This window comes from Oncorhynchus mykiss, chromosome 19 (assembly GCF_013265735.2).
Source record: "Oncorhynchus mykiss isolate Arlee chromosome 19, USDA_OmykA_1.1, whole genome shotgun sequence".
Classification (NCBI taxonomy): domain Eukaryota; kingdom Metazoa; phylum Chordata; class Actinopteri; order Salmoniformes; family Salmonidae; genus Oncorhynchus; species Oncorhynchus mykiss.
The window spans coordinates 45,871,595-45,896,706 of record NC_048583.1 but is presented as its reverse complement, the minus strand read 5'-3'; the positions used below and the strand labels follow the sequence as shown (position 1 = coordinate 45,896,706).

Sequence of the window (25,112 nt, the reverse complement as noted above, 5' to 3'; positions counted from 1 at the left end):
TCATAATACCCATACAACATTGCAGTCAAACAGGGAAACGGTTCCAACCGTTTTTCCAACATTAATTTTCCCCATAGATGATTTTAGGAACACTTCAAATAAGGGCTGTGGGTCGTGCAGGCTTACCCTGAAGTGAAGTTTGACAACCATGTAAATCTCTCTTGGACAACGTGACTTTTATCAATATATTCGGCTCTATTTACTCTCAGATTTGAAAATGCTAATTAGCATCAAAGTAGACATGATGCAAAACTGCAAATGTCCGCAAGCTCCTGCATGCCATCTCTGGCTGACACATTTGCTTACAGGTATTGAGTCAATTTAAAACTTGCACAAGACAGTTTACAGAATTGTCAATTTAAAGAAATGTAGCCAATTTATTTATTACTACATTTAGATAACATTAGATAGTTAACCCAGAGATGTTTACCTTTGCCTTGATTCGGCAGTCTCGTCCGGAGCAACATGGCATTTGTTCTTTATGAATGCCACATTAGCAGCTAATTAGCATTTCATTTTTGCGGGTAAAACAGGCGAATATATTAATAAAAGTCAGCTTGTCCTAGAATGATTTACAGGGTTATCAAATAGTCACACCAGGGTAATCCTACACAAAACACAGCCTTTATTTTAAGTGTTCCTAAAATACCCTTCGCTATAGAGGAAAGTAAATAGTGGAAAAATTAGTGGAACCATTTCCCTGTTTGACCGCTAGGTTTTATTTAAAAGGTAGCCTATACCTGCAAATAAGTGGTCAATTAAGTCTATTTGAAAGGGGGGTCGGCTAAATATTTCCTTACATTTTTTTTTACAGGTAACATATCACATCTTCTGTTTTGAATGGGGTATGTTTCATGAAGATTATCAAGCAAACATCTACTCCTCGTCTGATTGCTTATAGTCAGTAGTGGCCGCATTACATTTTCATAAAATTGGCAAGAGCTGAACTTTTAGAACCCGCTCTGCTAGCAGCGGTCTTGTCGCCCATGTTCCCACAATCCTCCGCACATTTCACGCGTGCAATCATTGAAAATGAATGTATCCAACGTCAAGCCAAGGACACCAGCGTACCAAATTGAGTGTGGAACTCAGAGCTCAAACGGCTACTTAAGGTACTCGCGCGGTTTCAAGATTCAGTGAGGAGAATTGAAACATCAAAGGCTTTTCAAATTGTATCGATTTAAAACGATATGGCAAAAGGAGAGGGCGCGGAGCAATATGCCGCGGCAAGTCTATTACCAACAAAACCAATAAGTCAAGATGGAATCAAAATTGGCAAGGTAAGTACGATAATTTTATGGCTATTCATTTGTGGCATAATAAATTATCTTCATTTAGACTATAGATATCAGCAAATTATTATTTGACGAGCAATCTATTAATTTGCATCACATGCAGGGATATGGGTAGTCTATTGTAGCCGTAGGCATTATTATAATGGAGTTTTCAACGCACACAAATTCACTAAAATATTTTAACAATGAAACAGTATACAGTTGATGCGGGTTTGATATAGTTACGCTATTAACAGCGAAACTAACGGTTTTCCCAATCGGACAGTTTTCCTAATTGGCAGAAAGGCATGCGATGCCATTATAGGCTATTGAAATTACTTATATTTCAATCCCGTTTCAAGCCCCACACAGCCTTCATGGGATTGACATTAACAATGAGTGGCTTATAATGGTCTAACTGTGGCTAAACCATATATTACATGATTGGACATCATCACACCAAATATTCTCTAGCTTCATCGATGGGGCTTGATTTTCACCACGCTAGACCATCTGTCTTGGTGCAGCTGTTCAGGGGAAAAAAACTACCGGTTTTAAAGGGACATGCCTTCATTTAACCCGTATTTTAGCTATGAATGGGATTTTGTCTGAAGAATAATGTTTCCAATGTCGGCTGATGTAGACAAACTGTTATATCCCTCCATGTGGCTCAGTTGGTAAAGCATAGCGCTTGCAACGCCAGGGTTGTGGATTCGATTCCCACGGAGACCTGTACGACAATGTAAGCACTCACTACTGTAAGGCTCTATGGGTAAAGCGTCTGCTAAATGACCTAAAAGAAGAAACAGATGCATATAATAAGTCTGTTTTACTGATGTTCACTGACATGACGTCAGTACTGGATGTCTCTATGGGGCTCACCGATGTGCTGTCATACAGACAAAATGTCTGGATTTCTTTGTACCAGGTTTATTCCCAGTGTGTAGTGTTTCGTTTTGGCCATAGTGCAGGACTTGCTTCTTCAGGTTTAACCTTCTGGTCAGTCAGGTCTGCCTGAGGAGCTCAAAGGCTATTCACCCTTCATTCTGCATGTCATGGAGGTGCCATGTGTGTCACCTCAAAACCATTTTAGAGGTGTCACTGTTATATGGGATTTTCCATACAATTTGTCCTACACATGATATCTTTAGGCCACATTCCTGAAGGCAATATGGGACATAATTCCTGTTCTATGGGGGTATATTTCACCAGGGAAATTACCATGAAGAGGTCGGAGGAGCATGTAAAACCAGGTGTCTGCTCTCAATACTGACAGATCACATGGTGTCAGACTGGCTAGATGCTCTTTACAATGATTGGCTGTTGGCCTGGGTGTATTTACTCATTGACCAGCAGGATGTGTTTGTGATGGGAAGGATGGGGGTGTGTGCACTCCTGACTGTCTGCTGACTGTTGGTGGCCTCCGCTCAGGCCACTGAAGGAATCTCGGAATGCCTGATCATCCCATAGCCAGAGCCAATCGCTGCCTCCGGCACCAGGCAGAGTTGTACAGTGACTGAACTACAGTGACCTCCCAGTCTCACACCACTTTCTAAACTCATAGTGGCCCAGACTGCATAGTCAGAGGGATTTAGTACTAATCTGACATTCAATGGTGGGGTGAGGAGCGTTGGCCAATCTTGGGCTCACAATGAGACATGTTGTTTTACTAGCCGCTGTTGGGCCAGAAGTCTCTGAAATAAACCGGACACTCAAAGGGTCAAGTGGGTGAGTTTGGCCAGATGTGTATTTACCTCGACTGAGCAATCAAGACCCAGTTCAATGATCAAATCCACTTCCTGTACAGTTAGATCCTGCACAGAGAAATTCTACATGATCAAAGAAGTGATGCTCATATACCCAAGTGATGCCTCCAACATTTTGTCCGTTTTTAATACAAAGGCAGAGTTGGATAAAGACCTACAAAGATCCTGTATCACAACAGCTAAACTGTGCCTCATTAGCAACCCCTAATCCAATGCTTTCACAATATTCTGATTTTCTTTTTAAGTCTGTGTTTAGTCTATCACAAAACATTGTGTACTATTGTCATGCTATGTGCTTCTTCTCTCCCCATTTTCCAGCGGAGGGACAACAATGGCCGTCTGTCAATGTGCAGTAAGTTGTGCTATGCAATCGGAGGGGCTCCCTACCAGATCACAGGCAGCGCGCTGGGCTTCTTTCTCCAGATCTACCTGCTGGATGTGGCCCAGGTGAGTGAGATGGGATTCAAACGGAACCAATGACATCACAATGTCCCCATCAGACCAACTCCTTGAAATTTGCAGTTGTCTAAACATGCTCAAAACTTATTTTGTTTTACCCTTTAGTGTGTGTACTTTACTGTATTTATACTTGAAAAGCTTCTCAAGATTACTTTAAGGGCAAGGCCAAAGATCTGGTATCATTTTAACAGACTTTGGCATGACTCATCTAGTGAAGCAAATTAATTCTGACTCGCAGTGCTTTGCTTTGTCATTCAATTTGCAAGTGATAGACTGTACACTGTGTTCACTGTAGTGCTCTCACTGAATACAACTCTTTCAACCAGTGAGCTAATGAGCTCATTGGAATGGACTTAAACACCACATTGTTCAGATGGTAATGTTGCCAATGTGGCCTGGCCATGTATCATTTCTTAACATGACCTTGGCAACTTTTCAAATATTGTCTTAGTCATCTTGTTGCTAAGATGCAATCCAACTGAGTTATGCCTCTGTTTTATTTCTGTTTCAATAGCCACTCTTTGTTCTGTGAGGAGAGGTGATGGCTGATGTCTGTGATTGTAGTGGTCTGACAGACAATGACTCAAATTATTTATATTCTACCCCCCCCCCCCCCCACACACACACCTTATTTATCTCCCTTTATCTTTGTCTCTCCATAGCTGGACCCATTATATGCCTCTATCATCTTGTTTGTGGGCCGGGCCTGGGATGCAGTGACGGACCCAACGGTGGGCTTCCTGGTTAGTCGGAGCAGATGGACCAGGTGTGGCCGGATGATGCCCTGGTAGGTGCCTCTGCCTCGGTCACCCAGCGGACATATTACAGTAGGCAGGAATGAAAGAGGAGAGGAAATTAGATTTTTTTTACGCCAAACCTCTCGTCACGACTAGAGGGAAAACAGTAGTTGTAATTGAAATATGGGCGGTAATCGTGACAACGACGCTGAGGTGGAACAGTTTGAATAGAGAGATCAGGCTGTCACTGAATCGCAGTGATATGCCTAATTTGCTCTCTATTTTACATCAGTCGCTACCAACTCTATTACTCTGTCTTTATCTGCTGTTGGCCATTGTCCGTCTTAGGTTGTTGTAGCTTTTACCTTCTCATCTGGGTGCAAACCAGGACAGACTGGAACAAGGCTGTCTTATTTAGCTCCAGAGGACCTCATTTAGTTCTGGAATGCCCAGGTGCTTTTTGCTTTGTTGTTCTGTGCTGGCACTGGATGTTTCCACCAAAGGCTCTGAGTACTTTGAAGCCTGTGCCCATAGAAATAGATTTCTAATTCTTTGCTTGTGCCCCAGATGCCTTAAGCGAGACTAAGCCTAGTGGTGGGTGACATACACTACCAGTCAAAAGTTTGGACACATCTACTCATTCAAGGGTTTTTCTTTATTTTTACTATTTTCTACATTGTAGAATAATAGTGAAGACATCAAAATTATGAAATACCACATATGGAATCATGTAGTAACCAAAAAGGTGTTCAACAAATCAAAATATATTTGATCTTTTAGATTCCTCAACGGTCTTGAAGGAGTTCCCACAGATGCTGAGCACTTGTTGGCTGATTTTCTTTCACTCTGCGGTCCAACTCATCCCAAACCATCTCAATTGGGTTGAGGTCGGGTGATTGTGGAGGCCAGGTCATCTAATGCAGCACTCTATTACTCTCCTTCTTGGTCAAATAGCCCTTACACAGGCTGGAGGTGTGTTGGGTCATTGTCCTTTTGTAAAACAAATTATAGTCCCACTAAGCTCAAACCAGATGGGATGGCGTATCACTACAGAATGTTGTGGTAGCCATGCTGGTTAAGTGTGCCTTGAATTCTAAATATATCACAGACAGTGTCACCAGCAAAGCACCCCACACCATCACACCTCCTCCTCCATGCTTCACGGTGGGAACCACACATGCAGAGATCATCCATTCACCTACTCTGCTTCTCACAAAGACACGGCGGTTAGAACCAAAAATCTCAAATTTGGACTCATCAGACCAAGGGACAGATTTCCACCAGTCTAATGTCCATTGCTCGTGTTTCTTGGCCCAAGCAAGTCTCTTCTTATTATTGGTGTCCTTTAGTAGTGGTTTCTTTGCAGCAATTTGACCATGAAGGCCTGATTCACGCAGTCTCCTCTGAAGAGTTGATTTTGAGATGTGTCCGTTACTTGAACTCTGTGAAGCATTTATTTGGGCTGCAATTTCTTAGGCTGGTAACTCTAATGAACTTATTGTCTGCAGCAGAGGTCATTCTGGGTCTTCCTTTCCTGTGGCGGTCCTCATGAGAGCCAGTTTTGTCATAGCACTTGATGGTTTTAGCAATTGCACTTGAAGAAACTTTCAAAGTTCTTGAAATATTCCACATTGACTGACCTTCATCTCTTAATGGACTGTCATTTCTCTTTGCTTATTTGAGCTGTTCTTGCCATAATATGGACTTGGTCTTTTACCAAATAGGGCTATCTTCTGTATACCCCCCTACCTTTTCACAACACAACTGATTGGCTCAAACGCATTGAGATGGAAAGCAATTCCACAAATGAACTTTTAAGAAGGCACACACTTTGATACAAGGAGATATTGACCTTTTGTGGTTGCAATTCATATTTGGCATAATACTGTGACTTGCTAGGAATGGCATCGATAAAGGAGGTTTATTCATGGTGGTAACAACTGGATTTACTTGATATCTTAAGACCCTGGGCATGTGACATACAATAGTCTGCCTGGTGTGCCTGAGCTGCAAGTGTAGAGGGAGAAAACCGGCATCACCCTCTCTGATTGGTCCAGCCCTCAACACACCACTAGATTTAGGCCAATGGGTGTGTGTGTGTGTGAGATGGCAGTTGGGGAGTGGGCTGGCTGATTCAGAGAGAGGTTACCGCAGGTCAAGTAGAGGGGAGATTATTGGCTGAATGTCAATGAGGTCATTGTTAGGTTTCTGGTCTGTATAAACCACTACAAATCCCCCAGCGAATTCTTATCAGAGCCTGAACACAGACAAGGAGATGCATCACTTAACTAAACCTTGACTAAAGCTATTTCCCCTTCTGAATGCCTCTGCCTTTTTAATTAGCGCTATTAGTGGAATAGGTTTTTCCCAGAATTGTATTACCGAGTCATAAACAGCCTGTGGAATTCTAGACCTCTCTAGAATGTGAATATTGTTGTCATACACAGTGAAAATAGACAGCCTTCCTCTTACTTCCATGCCAGACAGACGGATAGCTGAGTAATTCATTTATCAGATCGGATGTCACAAAAATAACATCAAATTGTTGTAATAGAGAAAACATAGTTCTCTTAATGGACTCTGATAAGTACTTTAATAGTCTCTCTCCCTGAAGTATTAGGAGCTTGATAAGTCAATGTTGACCTAACTTGAAGAAGCACAGTAATGTTTCTCACAGACAGGTGGTGATCAAGTCTGTTTGCAGAATAAAACCTTGAGCCTTTTCCTCTTGTCCTGCCTACGTAGTTGTGTAGCTAGGGCGTCACCTCAAGGTCATTGGTGTGGGGCTGCCGTCGTGCTCTTGCTGTGAGCTTTGTGTATTCAACCATAGTGACAGTGTACAAAACACAGACAATCTAGGAGATATCTGACCTCCATTTCCAGTCAGATCAGTCTATTGACTCTTATTAACCCCATTCAGTCAGCCCATGTACGCTAAGGAAGCAGACAGAGGGTGCTTATATGGTGCTTCCCCAGTTCAGTGGATGTTGGCTACAGAGGATTGCCACTCCCATTGACTGGCCATGCGTGAGTGGGGTCGACATGTGTCGTGTAACATAAACAAACACGCATTTTCAGTTCAATGAGATGATAGTCCCCCTGGGGACTGTAGGCTCAAACACAGAGGACTGATGGAAAGAAACATGACCTATTACAAAGATATTGTTGTACATTGTTGTACAGTATTAATGTTGTAGTAATTAATACACTTGGCAGATGAGCATGTAATGTTACAGTGACTGCTGTTCTCAACTGTGTATTTTGCTGAGACCAGTGAGGGGCTGAGACGAACACCCACTGCCCTGCTGGCATAGAAATGTCTTAGTCAGTAGATACTTGTCTCCAAAATACCATTCCAGCAATGCCCCCAAAGTCTATTTTTTGAGCTGACTTGTCTTCTGGAAACCCAGTAGTGGATCCATAGTTCTCTATGGTTGTTCTGCTACTCTAGCTGGAATGGATTGGTCTGCTTTTCAGGTGTATTGTGGCTGTAGAGTGGGGTGAGGCAGGGTCAGTATGGTGCCCCCATAAGTACAACCCACCACAGTCTCCCTGGTGACACAGTGAACAGAGAAAGGCCCCACTGAGCCCATTCTGAGCCCATTCTCTACACACAGCCCCAAACAACAGATAATTAAGGGATTATTCACAAAAACCTGCTTTCAATAGAAAGAAAGAAAGAAAGAGTGAGTTCAAGTTAGTTACTTTACAGAGTTTAAAAATCTCAACCCTGTGCAGATGATGTAAGTTAGTGACCCAAACTCTGCTACCACTACTGCCATCACTACCAAGTGTCACACAGGTGTCACTAATTTACGTCATCTGGCAGGGACTCATGGAAATCATAATTGTGAGAAGTAATATTCACTTCTTCAATACCGTAGTAAATTGTGTTTGTATCATATTTCACTATACATTTCTGGTCACAGAGATGAAATAGACCTACTCAGAAACCCACCCATTTTAAATGCTCATCCATCATTACATTGTATTGATACTCTCCTGTTTTTCCCTCAGGATCCTCATCTCCACTCCGTTTGCAGTGCTCACCTACTTCCTGATCTGGTATGTCCCTCCGGTGGAGCAGGGGAAGGTCCTGTGGTACCTTGTCTTCTACTGCCTCTTCCAGTCTCTGCAGACGGTCAGTCTCGCCTCTACACAGTCTCTTGTTTTATTGATAAGAAGGGGCACATGTTACAATACATTGTTACTCAATCCCTATTGATTGTTACTGTAATGTGGTTTCATGGTTATTGTGCCAGCAATGCTGATGTTTTTTTTCTGTGTGCAGTGCTTCCATGTGCCGTACTCAGCGCTCACCATGTTCATCAGCATGGACCAGAAAGAGAGGGACTCTGCCACTGCCTACCGTATGTCAACCTGGACATCTTTACGGTTATGTAGCATCTCATGTAGTTGTAATGTAAGGTCTTCATTCTGCTCTTTCTCACTCTCCCCATCCCACTCTCTTGTTCAGGTATGACAGTGGAGGTGCTGGGAACAGTGGTTGGCACAGCAATCCAGGGGCAGATTGTGGGCGGGGCGATCGCCCCCTGTCTCCCAGGTGACCTGGATGTCCTTGACAACGGTAACTCCACACTGCTGGGGTCAGACGTCAACATCACCCACATCTCCCTAGATGAAACGGTGAGTGGGGGACCCTAGGGATGTCATGTTGTATAACATGGCATAACACTGTTATAGTAACGTTAGACGTGGAATGTGCCCCTACCCCTGCTCCTCCTGTCCCCCTAACAGAAACAAGCCTACCTCATCGCCTCAGCAGTCATCTGTACCATGTACGTTCTCTGTGCTGCAGTCCTGTTCCTGGGAGTCAGAGAGCAGGAAGGTGGGAATTGATTAATTTATTTTATTTTAAATTTTTGTCTCTTATCAGAATATCTTTACAATGACGTACTTCAAACAGTTTTTTTTTCTTCTCATATTTAGAGTAGGAAAGATTTCTGTTTGTTATCCACAAGCAAACTTTTCCACTTTCTCTCAACCCGCAAATGTTCCAATAATTATTTTGTTATAAGTATAGAAGAGGGACATATTTTGGCAGTCTGTAAATGCCATGGATGAGGGATAAGAAATAATATCAGATAAGTCTTCTTCAGCTGATGTTTGGCACAGTGCACCTAATCAGATTTAATCGCCAGCTTTGTTTTGGTCCTAGAGTGTGGGCGTCTGAAGACAGAACCCATGTCGTTCTTTGAGGGCGTGAGGATGGTGATGGGATATGGGCCGTATGTCAAACTGGTCATGGGATTCCTCTTCACCTCGCTGGCTTTCATGGTGAGTCACACTCAGAGATGGGCTACAGTTAAGCACACACATAAACAACCAAACAAACAATTCTTTATGACTAGCTATAGGGTGTGTAACCTTGGTGTTTAGTTTTATTTATGTATATTAGACCTACTTCCTGTTCATTCAGTTTGAGGTGTATTATATTGATCTCTTCCTGGCAGCTCCTGGAGGGGAACTTTGCCCTGTTCATCACCTACACCCTGGGCTTTAGAAATGACTTCCAGAACATTCTGCTGGTCATTATGGTGAGTGTAGTCTATTATTCTCTGAGAACCCCCCCACCCCCACCCTCCTGTTTTTGTTTTTTCTTCACGCAAGGAGACATGTTGCCATGGGGATGAGAGGGCACATTTTTGGGGTTAGAGGTGTTGTTGTTGTGGCCCCTGGGAACCTGTCCCCCTCTCACACACTCCATCGGTGAGAGAAAGGAGCACAGAGGGGTCTTTGTTGCCCAGGCGATCTGTCAGCACCACCATGGGAACCCTCGCTTTTCTATTCTGCACCGTCGCCTCTATCTGCCTGAGTAGGATCTAGAGCTGCCCTGCCCTGCCCTGGCTCGGCTACTGGAGCAGGAGATGTCACCAGATCTGTTTGTGTCTTAGCCAAATCCTCAAACTGCCATACATGCAAGACTAGGTCCTTAGATGCTGCTGGTTTTGGTCAGCACTGATTAATTATTTGATATTTCCCATAGTGATAGTTGCTCAGCCACTCGCTAATCCTTGTGTGATCATTTGACACACCGGTTGACCACACCTCTATAAGAGTTCAGGGGTCATGTACCCCCAGCAGGGTTAAATAAAGGGCCCTTTCACATTGTCCTTCTCCCATGACCTTTTAGCCCATCGGTCAGTCTGACCTATTCTGTTCCCACATTGCGCAGAGAAGTATTTCTATTCATTTTTATGGAAATTGTTTAAAAGTTAAATATCTTCATGCTCTTCTTTGGTGTTTTATTTCTAGCTCTCTGGGACTTTGTCCATTCCATTCTGGCAGTGGTTCCTGATCCGATTCGGGAAGAAGACTGCCGTCTACATTGGCATCACGGTGAGTAGTGTGTGTTGGTGTGGAGTTTCATGCTGTGTTATGGAACTCTCTCTCATGCCTCATTTCATGTCTATCCTATGCGTCTCTCTCTGCAGTGGGCAGTGCCCTTCATGATCCTGATCGTCTGCATAGAAAGCAGTCTCATTGTGGCCTATGTGGTCTCTGTGGCTGCAGGAGTCAGTGTGGCTGCAGCTTTTCTCCTACCTTGGTAAACAGACTACTGAATGTACCTCAGCACACCCACCTATAGATTATCTCCTGTGTCTCTTTACTTTTATCCAGTCTGTGGTGCGGCTTGCCTTTCACATATTTCCTTGTTTCTCAGGTCAATGCTTCCAGATGTGGTGGATGATTTCAAAGTGAAGAATCCAGACTCTAGTGGCCACGAGGCCATTTTCTACTCCTTCTATGTCTTCTTCACCAAGTTTGCCTCAGGAATATCCCTCGGCATCTCTACTCTCAGTCTAGAGTGAGTTTGTTTTTCTCTCTTGCAGGTATTGTACATGACAAACTGACGTTGTAAAAACTTAGCATGTTGACAAATTAATGAGCTTAGTTTGAAATCTAACTGTATTTTGCATTTCCTAAAAGTTTGAAACACACTCCATCACCAAACGTATGTGGACAACTTCTCCTCGAACATCTCATTCCAAAATTATGGGCATTAAAAAATAAAAAATCTTACATACATACATACACAGTTTAAGTTGGACGTTTACATACACCTTAGCCAAATACATTTAAACTCAGTTTTTCACAATTCCTGACGTTTAATCCTAGTAAAAATTCCCTGTCTTAGGTCAGTTAGGATTACCACTTTGTTTTAAGAATGTGAAATGTCAGAATAATAGTAGAGAATGATTTATTTCAGCTTTTATTTCTTTCATCACTTTCCCAGTGTGTCAGAAGTTGACATACTAATTGAGTGTATTTGGTAGCATTTTCTTTAAATTGTTTAACCTGTGTCAAACATTTTAGGTAGCCTTCCAAAAGCTTCCAACAATAAGTTGGGTGAATGTTGGCCCATTCCTCCTGACAGAGCTGGGGTAACTGAGGCAGGTTTGTAGGCCTCCTTGCTCGCACACACTTTTTCAGTTCTGCCCACAAATTTTCTATAGGCTTGAGGTCAGGGCTTTGTGATGGCCACTCCAATACCTTGACTTTGTTGTCCTTGAGCCATTTTGCCACAACTTTGGAAGTATGCTTGGGGTCATTGTCCATTTGGAAGACCCATTTGCGACCAAGCTTGAACTTCCTAACTGATGTCTTGAAATTTTGCTTCAATATATCCACCTCTTTTCCCTCCAAACATAACGATAGTCATTATGTCCAAACAGTTCTATGTTTGTTTCATCAGACCAGAGGACATTTCTCCAAAAAGTACGATATTTGTCCCCATGTGCAGTTGCAAACCAGTCTGGCTTTTTTATGGTGGTTTTGGAGCAGTGGCTTCTTCCTTGCTGAGCGGCCTTTCATGTTATGTCGATATAGGACTCGTTTTACTGTGGATATAGATTATTTTGGTCCTGTTTCCTCCAGCATCTTCACAAGGTCCTTTGCTGTTGTTCTGGGATTGATTTGCACTTTTCCCACCAAATTACGTTTATCTCTAGGAGACAGAACGCGTCCCCTTCCTGAGCGGTATGACACTGCGTGGTCCCATGGTGTTTATACTTGCATACTATTGTTTGTCAGATGAACGTGGTACCTTCAGGCATTTGGAAATTGCTCCCAAGGATGAACCAGACTTTTTTTCTGAGGTCTTGGATGACTTCTATTGATTTTCCCATGATGTTAACTAAAGAGGCACTGGCATTTTTGTTGGAAAAATGACTTGTGTCATGCACAAAGTAGATGTTCTAACCGACTTGCCAAAACTATAGTTTGTTAACAAGAAATTAGTGTAGTGGTTGAAAAATGAGTTTAAATGACTCCAACCTAAGTGTATGTAAACTTCCGATTTCAACTGTATCTTTCAACTATGCAGTGATGTTTAACATAGATTCAAATTGTATCTAATCAAATAGAATCCACAGATTGCGAGTTGAAGATAAATACTTTTACTAAGAGTATTAGAATATTAATAATTGACTGACTTGTGTAGTCTCTCCAGATCTCCGAACAGTACTATTTCTAGGGTCAATTTTAGATCACTGTTATGCATTTTCAACCATTCCTGAACCTGAGACCAGAAACAGGCTACCTGAGGGCAATACCAAAACATATGGTCTATTGATTCTGTATCCTCACAACAAAATCTGCTGAGTTTCGATGATTTCATGCCCCAAATGCTCAACATGTCGGTGACGAGAATTCTATATAATAATTTTAGCTGAAAAGGTACACTTTCCTATTTCTGCTATTTTTATTCCTCTGCAAGTTTTGATCCGCTACATTGGGCAGACAGACCTGTCCCCTACCTCCTCCCGCTGCCACCTGCCTACTTCATTTTTGGGGTAATGCTGTAATCAATTGGTTGTACTCTTGGATTGAGCAGACCTTCCCATACAATTATGATAACTCCATGAAATATGCAACTCTACCATTACAATTTACATTTTCATTTAAGAACAAAATACCCTTTTCAAAAATCTTTCCCATAAATACAGCTATTTTATCAACCAGCACATTTGAGTTCAGCCATAATATTTGTTCTATCTTTTCAAGGGGATGAAATTGAAATTGTAGCCAGCTGTGCAATGCTTGTTTGGGGCGGCAGGGTAGCCTAGTGGTTGGAGCGTTGGACTAGTAACCAGAAGGTTGCAACTTCAAATCCGCAAGCTGACAAGATACAAATCTGTCGTTCTGCCCCTGAACAGGCAGTTAACCCACTGTTCCTAGGCCGTCATTGAAAATAAGAATTTGTTCTTAACTGACTTGCCTGGTTAAATAAAGGTCAAATTGTTTGAAAAAGAGAGACACTTTGAAAAAGTATCATTTTCAATTAATCGAAAATGAGACATGGCAATCTGCACAAAGGCAAAAAGGCCATTTTTAAGCAATGGATGAGCTTTTCTTAGTAGTCTACCTGAGAACCATTTAGGGTTCAAGTAACTTTTGAATAAGTGAAACTTTTAGAGCAGTTTAGTGCTTTTATATTTAATAATCTCAATCCACCCAATTCATTATAGAGATAGGCACACTTTATTTTGTCTGGTTTAGCGTCCCAGATAAAGCAAAATATTTCTTACCCATATAATTTGAAAAACGAATCATCAGGAGTAGGCAGCGCCATAAGTGAGAACTGAGATTTGAATAAGGAGTTAATCAGGGCAATATTTCCATAAATAGACCGGTATTTACTTCCCTATGGTTGCAGGATCTTGTCTATTTTTACTAGTTTTCTATTGAAATTCATTGTGGAGAGCATATATCTTTTGTGATATGAATACCAAGTATGTCCACTTCACCGTCAGTCCATTTTATAGGTAAACTGCAGGGTAATAAAACGTATTTTAAAAGATCCAATATGTAATATTGTACACTTATCATAATTAGGTTTTAGTCCAGAGAGTACAGAAAAGTTATCTCGGTCTTCAATGAGACATGCAGGGATCTAGTTTACGGACTGAATATAAAACTTGAGTCATCGGCATACATGGACACCTTTGTTTTTAAGCCTTGGATTTCTAATCCTCTGTTGTTATTGGATCTGATTTTAATAGCTAGCATTTCAATGGCCATAACGAATAGATATGGTGACAGCGGACACCCTTGTTTAACTCCTCTTGACAATTCAAAACTCTCTGAGAAGTAGCCGTTATTTACTATTTTACACCTGGGGTTGCTATACATTACGTTTACCCATTTTATAAGGGATTCACCAAAATTGAAAATACCAGACCTGGCTTCTTAGATGTTTCATGAAGTTCTATTATTGTCCTGTCAGGATAAACAATACCTGGAAAACCCTTTTCATTCTGAGTGCTATTCATTTCGCTAGTATTTTTGCATCACAACATTGAAGTGTAAGAGGCCTCCAGTTTATTTTACATGGAATCTTTATATTTGCCATCTGGGTCTTGTTTTAATAATAGAGAAATCAGACCTTCCTGCTGAGTACCTGACAGACTACCATTTCTATAGGAGTAGTTAAAACAATCTAACAATGGAGCTTTTAGTATATCAAATAATACTTGATTTTCCTCTACCGGTATGCCATCAAGCCCTCGGTTTTTTCAGACTGAACGGATTTAATAGCCTCAAAGTTCTGCCTCGGTAATTTGACCTTCGCACTGATCTTTCTGTACATTTGTTAATTTTCCATTTTTTCTTTTATTTGGAAAGAATTCTTTACCATAATCTTCATTCAGTGGGAGAGGATCAGACGGAAAAGAGAACATCTACTTAAAATATTTACCTTCCTCTTTTAAAATATCATTCGGAGAATCAGTAACGAGTTTCTGCAAATAATTTCTGTTAGCGTTCCTGTGTTGATGAATTTTGTGCAGTTTTCTTCATATTCCATCCAGTTTGCTTTATTTTTTGTAATAGATTGCATTAGATTGGTCTTGAATAAGTTCCTCAAGTTATTTTTGTTTTTCCTCTAACTTATTTTATCTCTGTAGTATCATTTTATTGCTATCTACCTGTACTATTAGTTAATGTTAGTCTTGTGTCTTTAGCCAGAAACGGCTTTTTTATTATGGATGAATATTGAATTGAATGTCCTCCTGAAGGCACATTTAAAGGTATCCCAACAATAAGTGGATTCGCTGTTCCTATATTATACTGGAAAAATTAAGTAATACATTATTTTGTCTTAGTTAAAAATAAGATGTCCTCCAGTAAACTTTGATTAAATTTCCAATATCTCTGTCAACGTAGAAATTTTATAAGAGTTATGTGAAGGCCAATTAGATGATGATCTGATCGCATTCTGTCTTTTTTAACCTTTGATGCAAGAGAGAAAGAGACAAGAAAGTAGTCAAGACGACCAGCTTGATTAAGTCTCCATGTATATCTCACTAGGTCTGGGTTTTGTTAGTCTCCAAATATCCACTATTTCTAATGTTTCCATAATATTTGTGATTTCCTTTTTTATTTTATTTTATTTCACCTTTATTTAACCAGGTAGGCTAGTTGAGAACAAGTTCTCATTTGCAACTGCGACCTGGCCAAGATAAAGCATAGCAGTATGAGCAGACAACACAGAGTTACACATGGAGTAAACAATTAACAAGTCAATAACACAGTAGAAAACAAAGGGGGAGTCTATATACAATGTGTGCAAAAGGCATGAGGAGGTAGGCGAATAATTACAATTTTGCAGATTAACACTGGAGTGATAAATGATCAGATGGTCATGTACAGGTAGAGATATTGGTGTGCAAAAGAGCAGAAAAGTAAATAAATAAAAACAGTATGGGGATGAGGTAGGTGCAAATGGGTGGGCTATTTACCAATAGACTATGTACAGCTGCATCAGTTAGCTGCTCAGATAGCTGATGTTTGAAGTTGGTGAGGGAGATAAAAGTCTCCAACTTCAGCGATTTTTGCAATTCGTTCCAGTCACAGGCAGCAGAGTACTGGAACGAAAGGCGGCCAAATGAGGTGTTGGCTTTAGGGATGATCAGTGAGATACACCTGCTGGAGCGCGTGCTACGGATGGGTGTTGCCATCGTGACCAGTGAGCTGAGATAAGGCGGAGCTTTACCTAGCATGGACTTGTAGATGACCTGGAGCCAGTGGGTCTGGCGACGAATATGTAGCGAGGGCCAGCCGACTAGAGCATACAAGTCGCAGTGGTGGGTGGTATAAGGTGCTTTAGTGACAAAACGGATGGCACTGTGATAGACTGCATCCAGTTTGCTGAGTAGAGTGTTGGAAGCCATTTTGTAGATGACATCACCGAAGTCGAGGATCGGTAGGATAGTCAGTTTTACTAGGGTAAGCTTGGCGGCGTGAGTGAAGGAGGCTTTGTTGCGGAATAGAAAGCCGACTCTTGATTTGATTTTCGATTGGAGATGTTTGATATGAGTCTGGAAGGAGAGTTTGCAGTCTAGCCAGACACCTAGGTACTTATAGATGTCCACATATTCTAGGTCGGAACCATCCAGGGTGGTGATGCTAGGCGGGCATGCGGGTGCAGGCAGCGATCGGTTGAAAAGCATGCATTTGGTTTTACTAGCATTTAAGAGCAGTTGGAGGCCACGGAAGGAGTGTTGTATTTCCTTAAGGGCACGGTGATGATAGTTTGTAGGGTGATTTCCTTTACGGTCCTTTGAGCTACTTAACACTGTTATAGTCTCCTACCATAATGATTTGATCATTTGTTGTCTGTAAGTTCAATAAATATTTTCTAAGAAGTATGGATCATCCTGATTTGGACCATATAGATTAATGAGCCTAATCCCTTTTTCGTCCACTTCCATCTTCAAAATATCCCCCTTCCTTGCAAATCATTCCTAACTATTTTCACATTCAGATCAACATTTTTGTTAATTAAGATCATCACACCTTTTGAGTTCCTTTGTCTATGACAGAAAATTATTTCACCACCCCATTCCTTTTTCCACACTTCATCTAAAGGATGTAGAATGAGTTTCCTGTAAACAGTATACAGTAAGTTATTGCTTTTCTTAGATATATATAAAATTATACAACAGTTCTCGACAATAGAGAGGGAGAGTAGAGAGCGGGATCAAGTGTGTAAGTGAACATGTAATTGAGTATGTGTGTGTTCATATCCACTTCATAGTGTTTTTACAGTTCCCATACTTTCTTTTTTTCGTAACCTGAAATCCCTGTAGAATTTAGTACAGCCATGGTGTTATGGAGCTGTCTCGGAATAGCTGTCCATCTATAAAGAGTTTGTCCACAACGTGTACCCCTCTCCTTCTGTTGCCTCTGTACAGGATACAGTGTCTTGCGACGTTTGTTTATCTCCCGGGGACATTGGTCATTGAGACCAAATTTGGTCCCTTTGAGCTCCCTTCCCCTGCTTTTGATCAGTTCCTTTTGTTGGTAGTGTTCAAATTTTGCGATGATCGGTCGGGGACCCTTGGTCTTGTCGCTTCAAGTCTGTTAACACAGTGGAACGCCACCTTGTTTAGTCTCTAGAGGAAGTTTCAAGGCGGATTGCATGAATTGTCTGATCACGCCCTCTGGATTATTGGATGCGTCCTCAGGAATTCCAGAAAATATTAGATTTTTAGTCATGCTACGACTTTGTATGTCTAGCAGCAACTCCTTCATCACTCTGTTTTTCCTGAGTAGACAATCCATTTTGGAATCGTGGATTTTTACCTTGGCTGTGAGTGCCTTGTTCTTTCCTTGGAGCATGATAATTTCACTCTGGCTAAACTCCAAACTCCCCCTCAGCCCTGCTACCTCCTCACACAACTTTTCCAATGTTGCATGGATTCCAGCCAGAGCACTAGCCTCTACTTCAACGGTAAGTAAATCGTCCGTGTCTGGTTCGAGTTCTTTTTTGAGGTAGTCGGCTCTTTCCGTGATGGAGTATGTTGTTCCTCCATAGCGTAAAGCTGTTGGTACTTCTCGATTTCCCTCAGGATCTCTTTAGTATCCATGTTGGCTCTTTACTGCAGCCAGTTGTTTTTAAATTTTTTTTAACAATGCATCTTTCACACGACGACGACAGGTGTCTGTAGTACAGCCATCTAGCACTGTTTGGTTAGCGGTGTTTCCTAACTGTTAAAAGCTAAACATGTTGCGGAATGCAAAACAAGTTTCATATTCTTAATTAATAGCGGTTTTGTTTTAATAAAAAATAACAAACTGGGTGTTTTCCAGCATACGGTGTTCAGCTGCCCCTCTCTCTAGTATGGAGTTGGTCCCCCCCTTTGCTGCCGTAACAGCCTCCACTCTTCTGGGAAGGCTTTCCACTAGATGCTGGAACATTGCTGAGGGGACTTGCTTCCATTCAGCCACAAGAGCATTAGTGAGGTCAGGCACTGATGTTGGGTGATTAGGCCTGGCTTGCAGTCGGCTTTACAATTCATCTCAAAAGTATTTGATGGGTCAAGGCTCTGTGCAGGCAAGTCAAGTTCTTCCACACCGATCTCGACAAACCATTTCTGTATGGACCTCGCTTTGCACATGGGGGCATTGTCATGCTGAAACATGAAAGAGCCTTCCCCAAACTGTTGCCACAAAGTTGGAAGCACATAATTGTCTAGAATGTCATTGTATGCGGTAGCGTTAAGATTTCCCTTCACTGGAACTAAGGGGCCTAGCTCCGAATCAGCCCCAGACCATTATTCCTCATCCACCAAACTTTACAGTTAGCACAGCATTCGGGCCGGTAGCGTTCTCCTGGCATCTGCCAAACCCAGATTTGGCTGTGGACTGCCAGATGGTGAAGATGGCGCCAACGGATTGGGCTGCTGTGCTTCTAGCTCTTAGGAAACTTTGCAGTATTTTTTTTTTTTATGTGTTATTTCTTATATTATTAGCCCAGGAAATGTTTTGTGTTATTACAACCGGGAAGAACTTTTGGATATCAGAGCGGCAGTAACTCACCAGCATTACAACCAGGAATATAACTTTTCCGAAATCTGATCTTTTTCCAAAATCGGTTCCAAAACACTGCTGGTGCGATAAAGGTACTCGGAGTGGACTTATCGTACGACTCAGGAGGCACGCACACCACCCACCGCTTCAGAGTATATTACTTGCTAATGTTCAGTCTCTGGATAATAAAGCTAACGGGCACAGGGCAAGGATTTCCTTCAAAGAGACATCAGGGATGTAACATACTCTGTTATACAGAAACATGGCACTCTCGGGATATACTGTCTGAGTCCGGTCAGCCAGCTGGGTTCTCAGTTCATCATGCAGACAATAATAAATATCACTCCGGGAAGAATTAGGGCGGGGGTGTATGTTCATGATTAACTACTCACGGTGTAATTGTAACAACATACTTGAACTCAAGTCCATTTGTTCACCCGACGTAAAACACCTCACAATCAAATGCCAACCGTAATTCTCTTGGGAGATAATATCTTCGGTTATAGTCACAGCTGTGTATATTCCCCCTCAAGCCAATACCACAACGGCCCTCAAAGAACTTCACTGGACTTTATGCAAACTGGAAAATGCATATCCCGAGGCCGCATTTATTGTACCTGGGGATTTTAACAAAGCAAATTTGAGAAAAACATTACTGAAGTTCTATCAACACATTGACTCTAGTACCCGCGCTGCTAAAACACTTGACCACTGCTACTCCAACTTCTGGGATGCCTACAAGGCCCTCCCCTGCACTCCCTTCGGGAAATCTGATCACAACCTCATTTTGCTCCTCCTGTGCTAAGGACTATTCAACGCTGGTCTGACCAATCGGAATCCACACTTCAAGATTGTTTTGATCACGTGGACTGGGATATGTTCTGGGTAGCCTCCGAGATCAACAGAGGAATACACTAATACGGTGACTGAGTTTATCAGGAAGTGTATAGGAGATGTTGTATCCACTGTGACTATTAAAACCTACCCTAACCAGAAACTGTGGATAGATGGCAGCATTCGCGCAAAACTGAAAGCGGCAAGGTGACTGGGAATATGGCTGAATACAAACAGTGTAGTTATTCCTCTGTAAGGCAATCAAACAGGCAAAACGTCAGTATAGAGACGAAATTGAGATGCAATTCAAAGGCTCAGACAGGTGACGTGTATATGGCAGGGTCTGCAGACGATCACGGACCACAAAGGGAAAACCAGCCACGTCGCGGACACCGACATGCTTCCGAACAAGCTAAACACCTTCACCCGCTTTGAGGATAACACAGTGCCACTGACGTGGCCCGCCACCAAGGACTGTGGGCTCTCCTTCTCCGTTGCCGGCGTGAATAAGACGTTTAAGCATGTTAACCCTCGCAAGGTTGCTGGCCCAAAGGGTGGTGCAGTCTGCCCAACGCATCACCGGGGGAAAACTACCTGCCCTCCAGGGCACCTACAGCACCCGATGTTACAAAGGCCAAAAATATAATCAAGGACAACAACCACCTGAGCCACTGTCTGTTCACCCTGCAGAAGGCGAGGTCAGTACAGGTGCATCAAAGCTGGGACAGAGAGACTAGAAAAACAGCTTTTATCTCAAGCCATCAGATTGTTAAATCGCCAACACTAGCCCCACATAGACTGCTGCCCCATATACATAGACTTGAAAACACTGGCCACTTTAATAATTGGAACACTAGTCACTTTAGTAATGTTTACATATTTTGCATTACTCATCTCATATGTGTATATACTGTATTCTACTGTATCTTAGTCTATGCCGCTCTGACATTGCTCGTCCAAACATTTATGTATTCTTAATTCCATTCCTTTACTTTAGATTGTGTGTATTGTTAGGTATTACTGCACTGTTGGAGCTACACCCGCAATAACATCTGCTAAACATGTGTATGAGACAAATTTGATTTGATTGATTTGAAGCGTGATTCATCACGCCAGAGAACCCGTTTCCACTGCTCAAGAGTCTAATGGCGGCGAGCTTTACACCACTCCAGACAATGCTTGGCATTGTGTAAAGTGATCTTAGGCTTGTGTGCGGCTGTTCGGCCATGGAAACCCATTCATGAAGCTCCCAACGAACAGTTCTTGTGCTGACGTTGCTTCCAGAGGCTGTTTGGAACTCTGTAGTGAGTGTTGCAACTGAGGACAGACGATTTGTGCGCCTACCACTTCGCGCCAGAGCCGTTGTTGATCCTAGATGTTTCCACTTCACAATAACAGCACTTACAGTTGATCGGGGCAGGGCAGAAATTTGACGAACTGACTTGTTGGAAAGGTGGCGTGACCTTGCCATGTTGAAAGTCACTGAGCTCTTCAGTAAGGCAATTCTACTGCCAATGTTTGTCTATGGAGGTTGTATGGCTGTGTCCTCGATTTTACACACCAGTCAGTGACGGGTGTGACTGAAATAGCCGAATCCAATAATTTGAAGGGGTGTACACATACTTTTGTGTGTATTTTTTATGAAAGGGCCTATGATAACTGCGTTTTTAAAGATGACCTAGCTTAATTTTCTCAATTCACCGGTGCAGTCCTGTGGTGAACAATAACACAATCCACATTCATAATCAAACCAAACTGCATCTTTTTGATGTTATTTTTATTTTCTTCTCTCCCTGGAAATGTTTTTGCAGCTTTGCCGGCTATGTGACCAGAGGCTGCTCGCAACCCGACGCAGTGAATTTAACGCTGAAGGTGCTGGTCTCTCCTGCTCCTGTTGTTCTGATATTCCTGGGGCTGTTTATATTCAAGACCTACCCCATCGACGAGGAGAGGAGGCAAGGCAACCGGAAACTACTGCAGGAGATGCGGTGAGTTAGACCAAACACGCACACACGATTAGGGCTGATTGAGGCTATCTAAGCCAGACACTCATTGTAATAGAACAGGGTTCATGCAGGACCCAAGCTATTTCCTCCTAAATTAAGTAACCGAGTGCACTGGGGAGCTAAGCGATCCAGTGACCAATCTCTTCACAGGGGGACACTAAACTTAGTTCCGTTCTGGCATCTTTCTCTATACTTCAGCTAAATGCAAAGGACACACTTTAATCCTTAGCCACTCTGCGATGAATAAGTCCTTTGTTTCTAACGCTTGGCTGTGTTCCCATTCTGAAACAGGGCGAGCGATCAGGATTCCGAGACAGAGTCCACAGAGCTTGGGAGCGTTGTATAGGAACCCCCTGGAGAGAAGGGCGACCAACCAAAAGGCCACCGCTGTCCCGCGTGTTTGCAGTGGCAGGCTGGAGTGATGAGGCCACTGGGGAGCCTGGACAGAGTTTGTGAGTTTTGGGTTAAGCTGGACTAACGGAGGAGAAACCACAGACCACACTACTGCTACATGAACACAATGGCCCTCGTCTCCACAGGATTCCACAGGTTACAGAGACCTCTAGTGGACATTTTGAGTCATCGCTCTCTGTAGAGTACCTACTGTACTGTACTATGTATGTGATTCGTGATACTGGTTTATCGGTTTTGTTTGTTTACATGACAAACATTAGTTTGGGATTGTTAATCATGCATTTACCCATCAAATTCAAGATTTTTTTTAATGAGATGTTTGTCTACCTGAACCAAGGATATTAGGTCAAAGGGTGGGAAAGCTTTCTCTGCACTAAAACAATACTTTCCAATCAGCAGGATGGTCCTCATAGAGGGAGGATTTCAGCATTCATTTTTTGGGGCATATCAGTAACTGCACTGGATTTAAATGGTTATTTACAACAACAAAAAATAAATAAACTAATTTCAAGAGGATAGTACTCCTCTTTAGGGATGTGGAGAGCACATAACTATTACAATCTTATCCACTGGAATTACATTTGTGTCTCATGGGGAAAAGAAACAAGGAACCTTGTAAAAGAAACTCTAACCTTAATGAACTCATTAACATTGCCAATAATGTGTCTAGATTTCAGACTTACTATAGCTAGGCTAGCTGATTTCCACCTTTATAATTACTGGCTTAACAGCGCGGATTGTAGAGTTGTACTTTGTAAACCTTGTTGTCGCAATAAGATTTTCTGTACAAGTTTGAACTAAATTCTATTTGGTCAAAGTTGTTTCTCCCCCACGATACTAAGACTTTCCTTAAAAAGCCGTCTTTCTTGGTGAGTCCAAAGGCTAGTGGGGAGACTAACAACTTATCTCAGGCCTAACTTGATGTTTGATGCCTTCAACTGTATGTCTTAGAGGCCATCTTGGCCCAAAGCACAGAATCTTCACTAACTATTTAAAACTAGTTATGTTTCGATGAAAGCACACCGTACTAATTTGGTAATAATCATTGCAGATAATCAAATTCTATATACACTCGTCTGAATATGGATGTTTACATTTTGTGTGTGTGCACACAGTATATGACTAAACCCCCCCACACACACGTTGTATGATCATCAGAATGATTAGTTGACTGTCAACACATGATAGGCTTAATTTGTTTCTCATATTATTTAGAAGTATTTTCTAAAGATAATGTGTCAGTTGAGGCTGTGTCCTGATCTTATGGTGTGTGCAATGTGACCAACAATCAGTTTTTTAATGTCTGTACTCTTGTTATGAATCTTTTTGATCAGACCAAAGCCAAGTTTTCTATTTTATCAAACAAATCAAAATTCAGAACTCAAATGTTTTTTACTCTTGAATGTCTCAAGTATAAGTACTGTAATATTGAACAACCTTGACAAATCCTAAGCAGTATCTAGATATCTAAAAACAGAGTATTTTCTTTGGGTAGTAGCCTACAATGGGTACATAACCTCTTAGATGTAAAATCCCCTATTTAGGTGACCTGCGTGGTGGTTCTGGGACATTTATGCTCGTAAATTGATCTGTGAACACCGTAGATCGAAATGACTTGCATTGAGCGATGGCCCTTGTTCCCAGGGACACAGTGGCCTGTGCGACATAGGATGTGAAATCTGAAACCACTAGAAGCTGGGCTGTCTCTCCTACCATTTCATTCGCTCTTCTGAGTGTCCAACTCCTGCCTGAACCCTACATCACAGCCACTGACAAAGCACATACCTGCCATCCTTACATCGTAGTGCAGCAGGAGACAGTGGTTTCATCACTATAGCACATCCAGACATCGATTTATAGCTATTAATCTAAAATAATTCATAGATTTTAAACCAGTACACTGTCATAGATGTAAGATGAAAGGCGCTTTCCTAATGAGTTCAGGAAGCCAAGCTAGAGCTCTGTGTGATCACAGCTGTGGGGCAGAGAGACCTTTAGAAAATATGCACAGTTTCTCACACTAAACATACAAATATGTATTTTACAGTTAAAAGGAAGGTAAAATCTTAGTCCTTGGTTTTATAATTTGATTATACTGTATAGAGCATATGTCATTTCAAGCTTTATTCATACGGTTTTGTTGAATAGTAAATGTCAGAAAATTACGTATTTTCAGCAAAAATGTACTTGAGCTTGTGTCCTCAAAAGGGACTACACCTCAGCATTTAATTTATATATTTTTTTAATTTCCAGAAAGTTGAGATTTTAACATTTTCTTGGAGTATGCAGCATTATTAGTTATCGTTTATGGTCCTTGCATGATGAATAATTACTTTTGGGGATTATGCAGATTACAGTTTAGATTACATGAAGAGGTTTTTAAGAGCTTTCTCCAATGTGCTCCTCACTCCAGTATGGTGCTGTTTTGGTGTACATGTTTTGTGTATATATTGTTTGTAAATTGTAAATATGTTTGAAACTGGATAAAGTTTACAGCACTGACAGCTGCTAAAAAATATGTACAATAATAAAATGACATTGGTGTAACTCAGGAATTATTTCTGACAGAGTTTGAAATGTAAAGACAGTAATATTTTCAGACATATTGTCACTTGTCCTGACAGAACAATGTTTTTCTTTCTGCAAAAGTTGAAAAGACATGCCAATATTTCAGACATTCCTTTCTTCTCAGCTAATTGCACTCAATTAACTCTAAAAGGGCTGACCCCACATCTAATACCTAAAAGATGCATCCTTCCTTCCATCATTCGTTCCAATAATCACTGA

General features: G+C 41.7%; 1 protein-coding gene across 1 annotated transcript; it reads left to right on the top strand.

Annotated features, from left to right (window-relative positions):
* The first annotated feature begins 846 nt into the window (after positions 1-846).
* Positions 847-24,868, top strand: LOC110497995 (sodium-dependent lysophosphatidylcholine symporter 1-B). The gene is made up of 14 exons (XM_021574520.2): positions 847-1,280; positions 3,359-3,487; positions 4,162-4,286; positions 8,254-8,377; positions 8,528-8,606; positions 8,714-8,883; positions 8,995-9,085; positions 9,416-9,534; positions 9,711-9,794; positions 10,513-10,596; positions 10,692-10,804; positions 10,922-11,065; positions 21,717-21,893; positions 22,203-24,868. The coding sequence occupies exons 1-14, from the start codon at positions 1,191-1,193 to the stop codon at positions 22,255-22,257; spliced, it is 1,584 nt and encodes a 527-aa protein (XP_021430195.2). The 5' UTR covers positions 847-1,190; the 3' UTR covers positions 22,258-24,868.
* Positions 24,869-25,112: the final 244 nt, after the last annotated feature.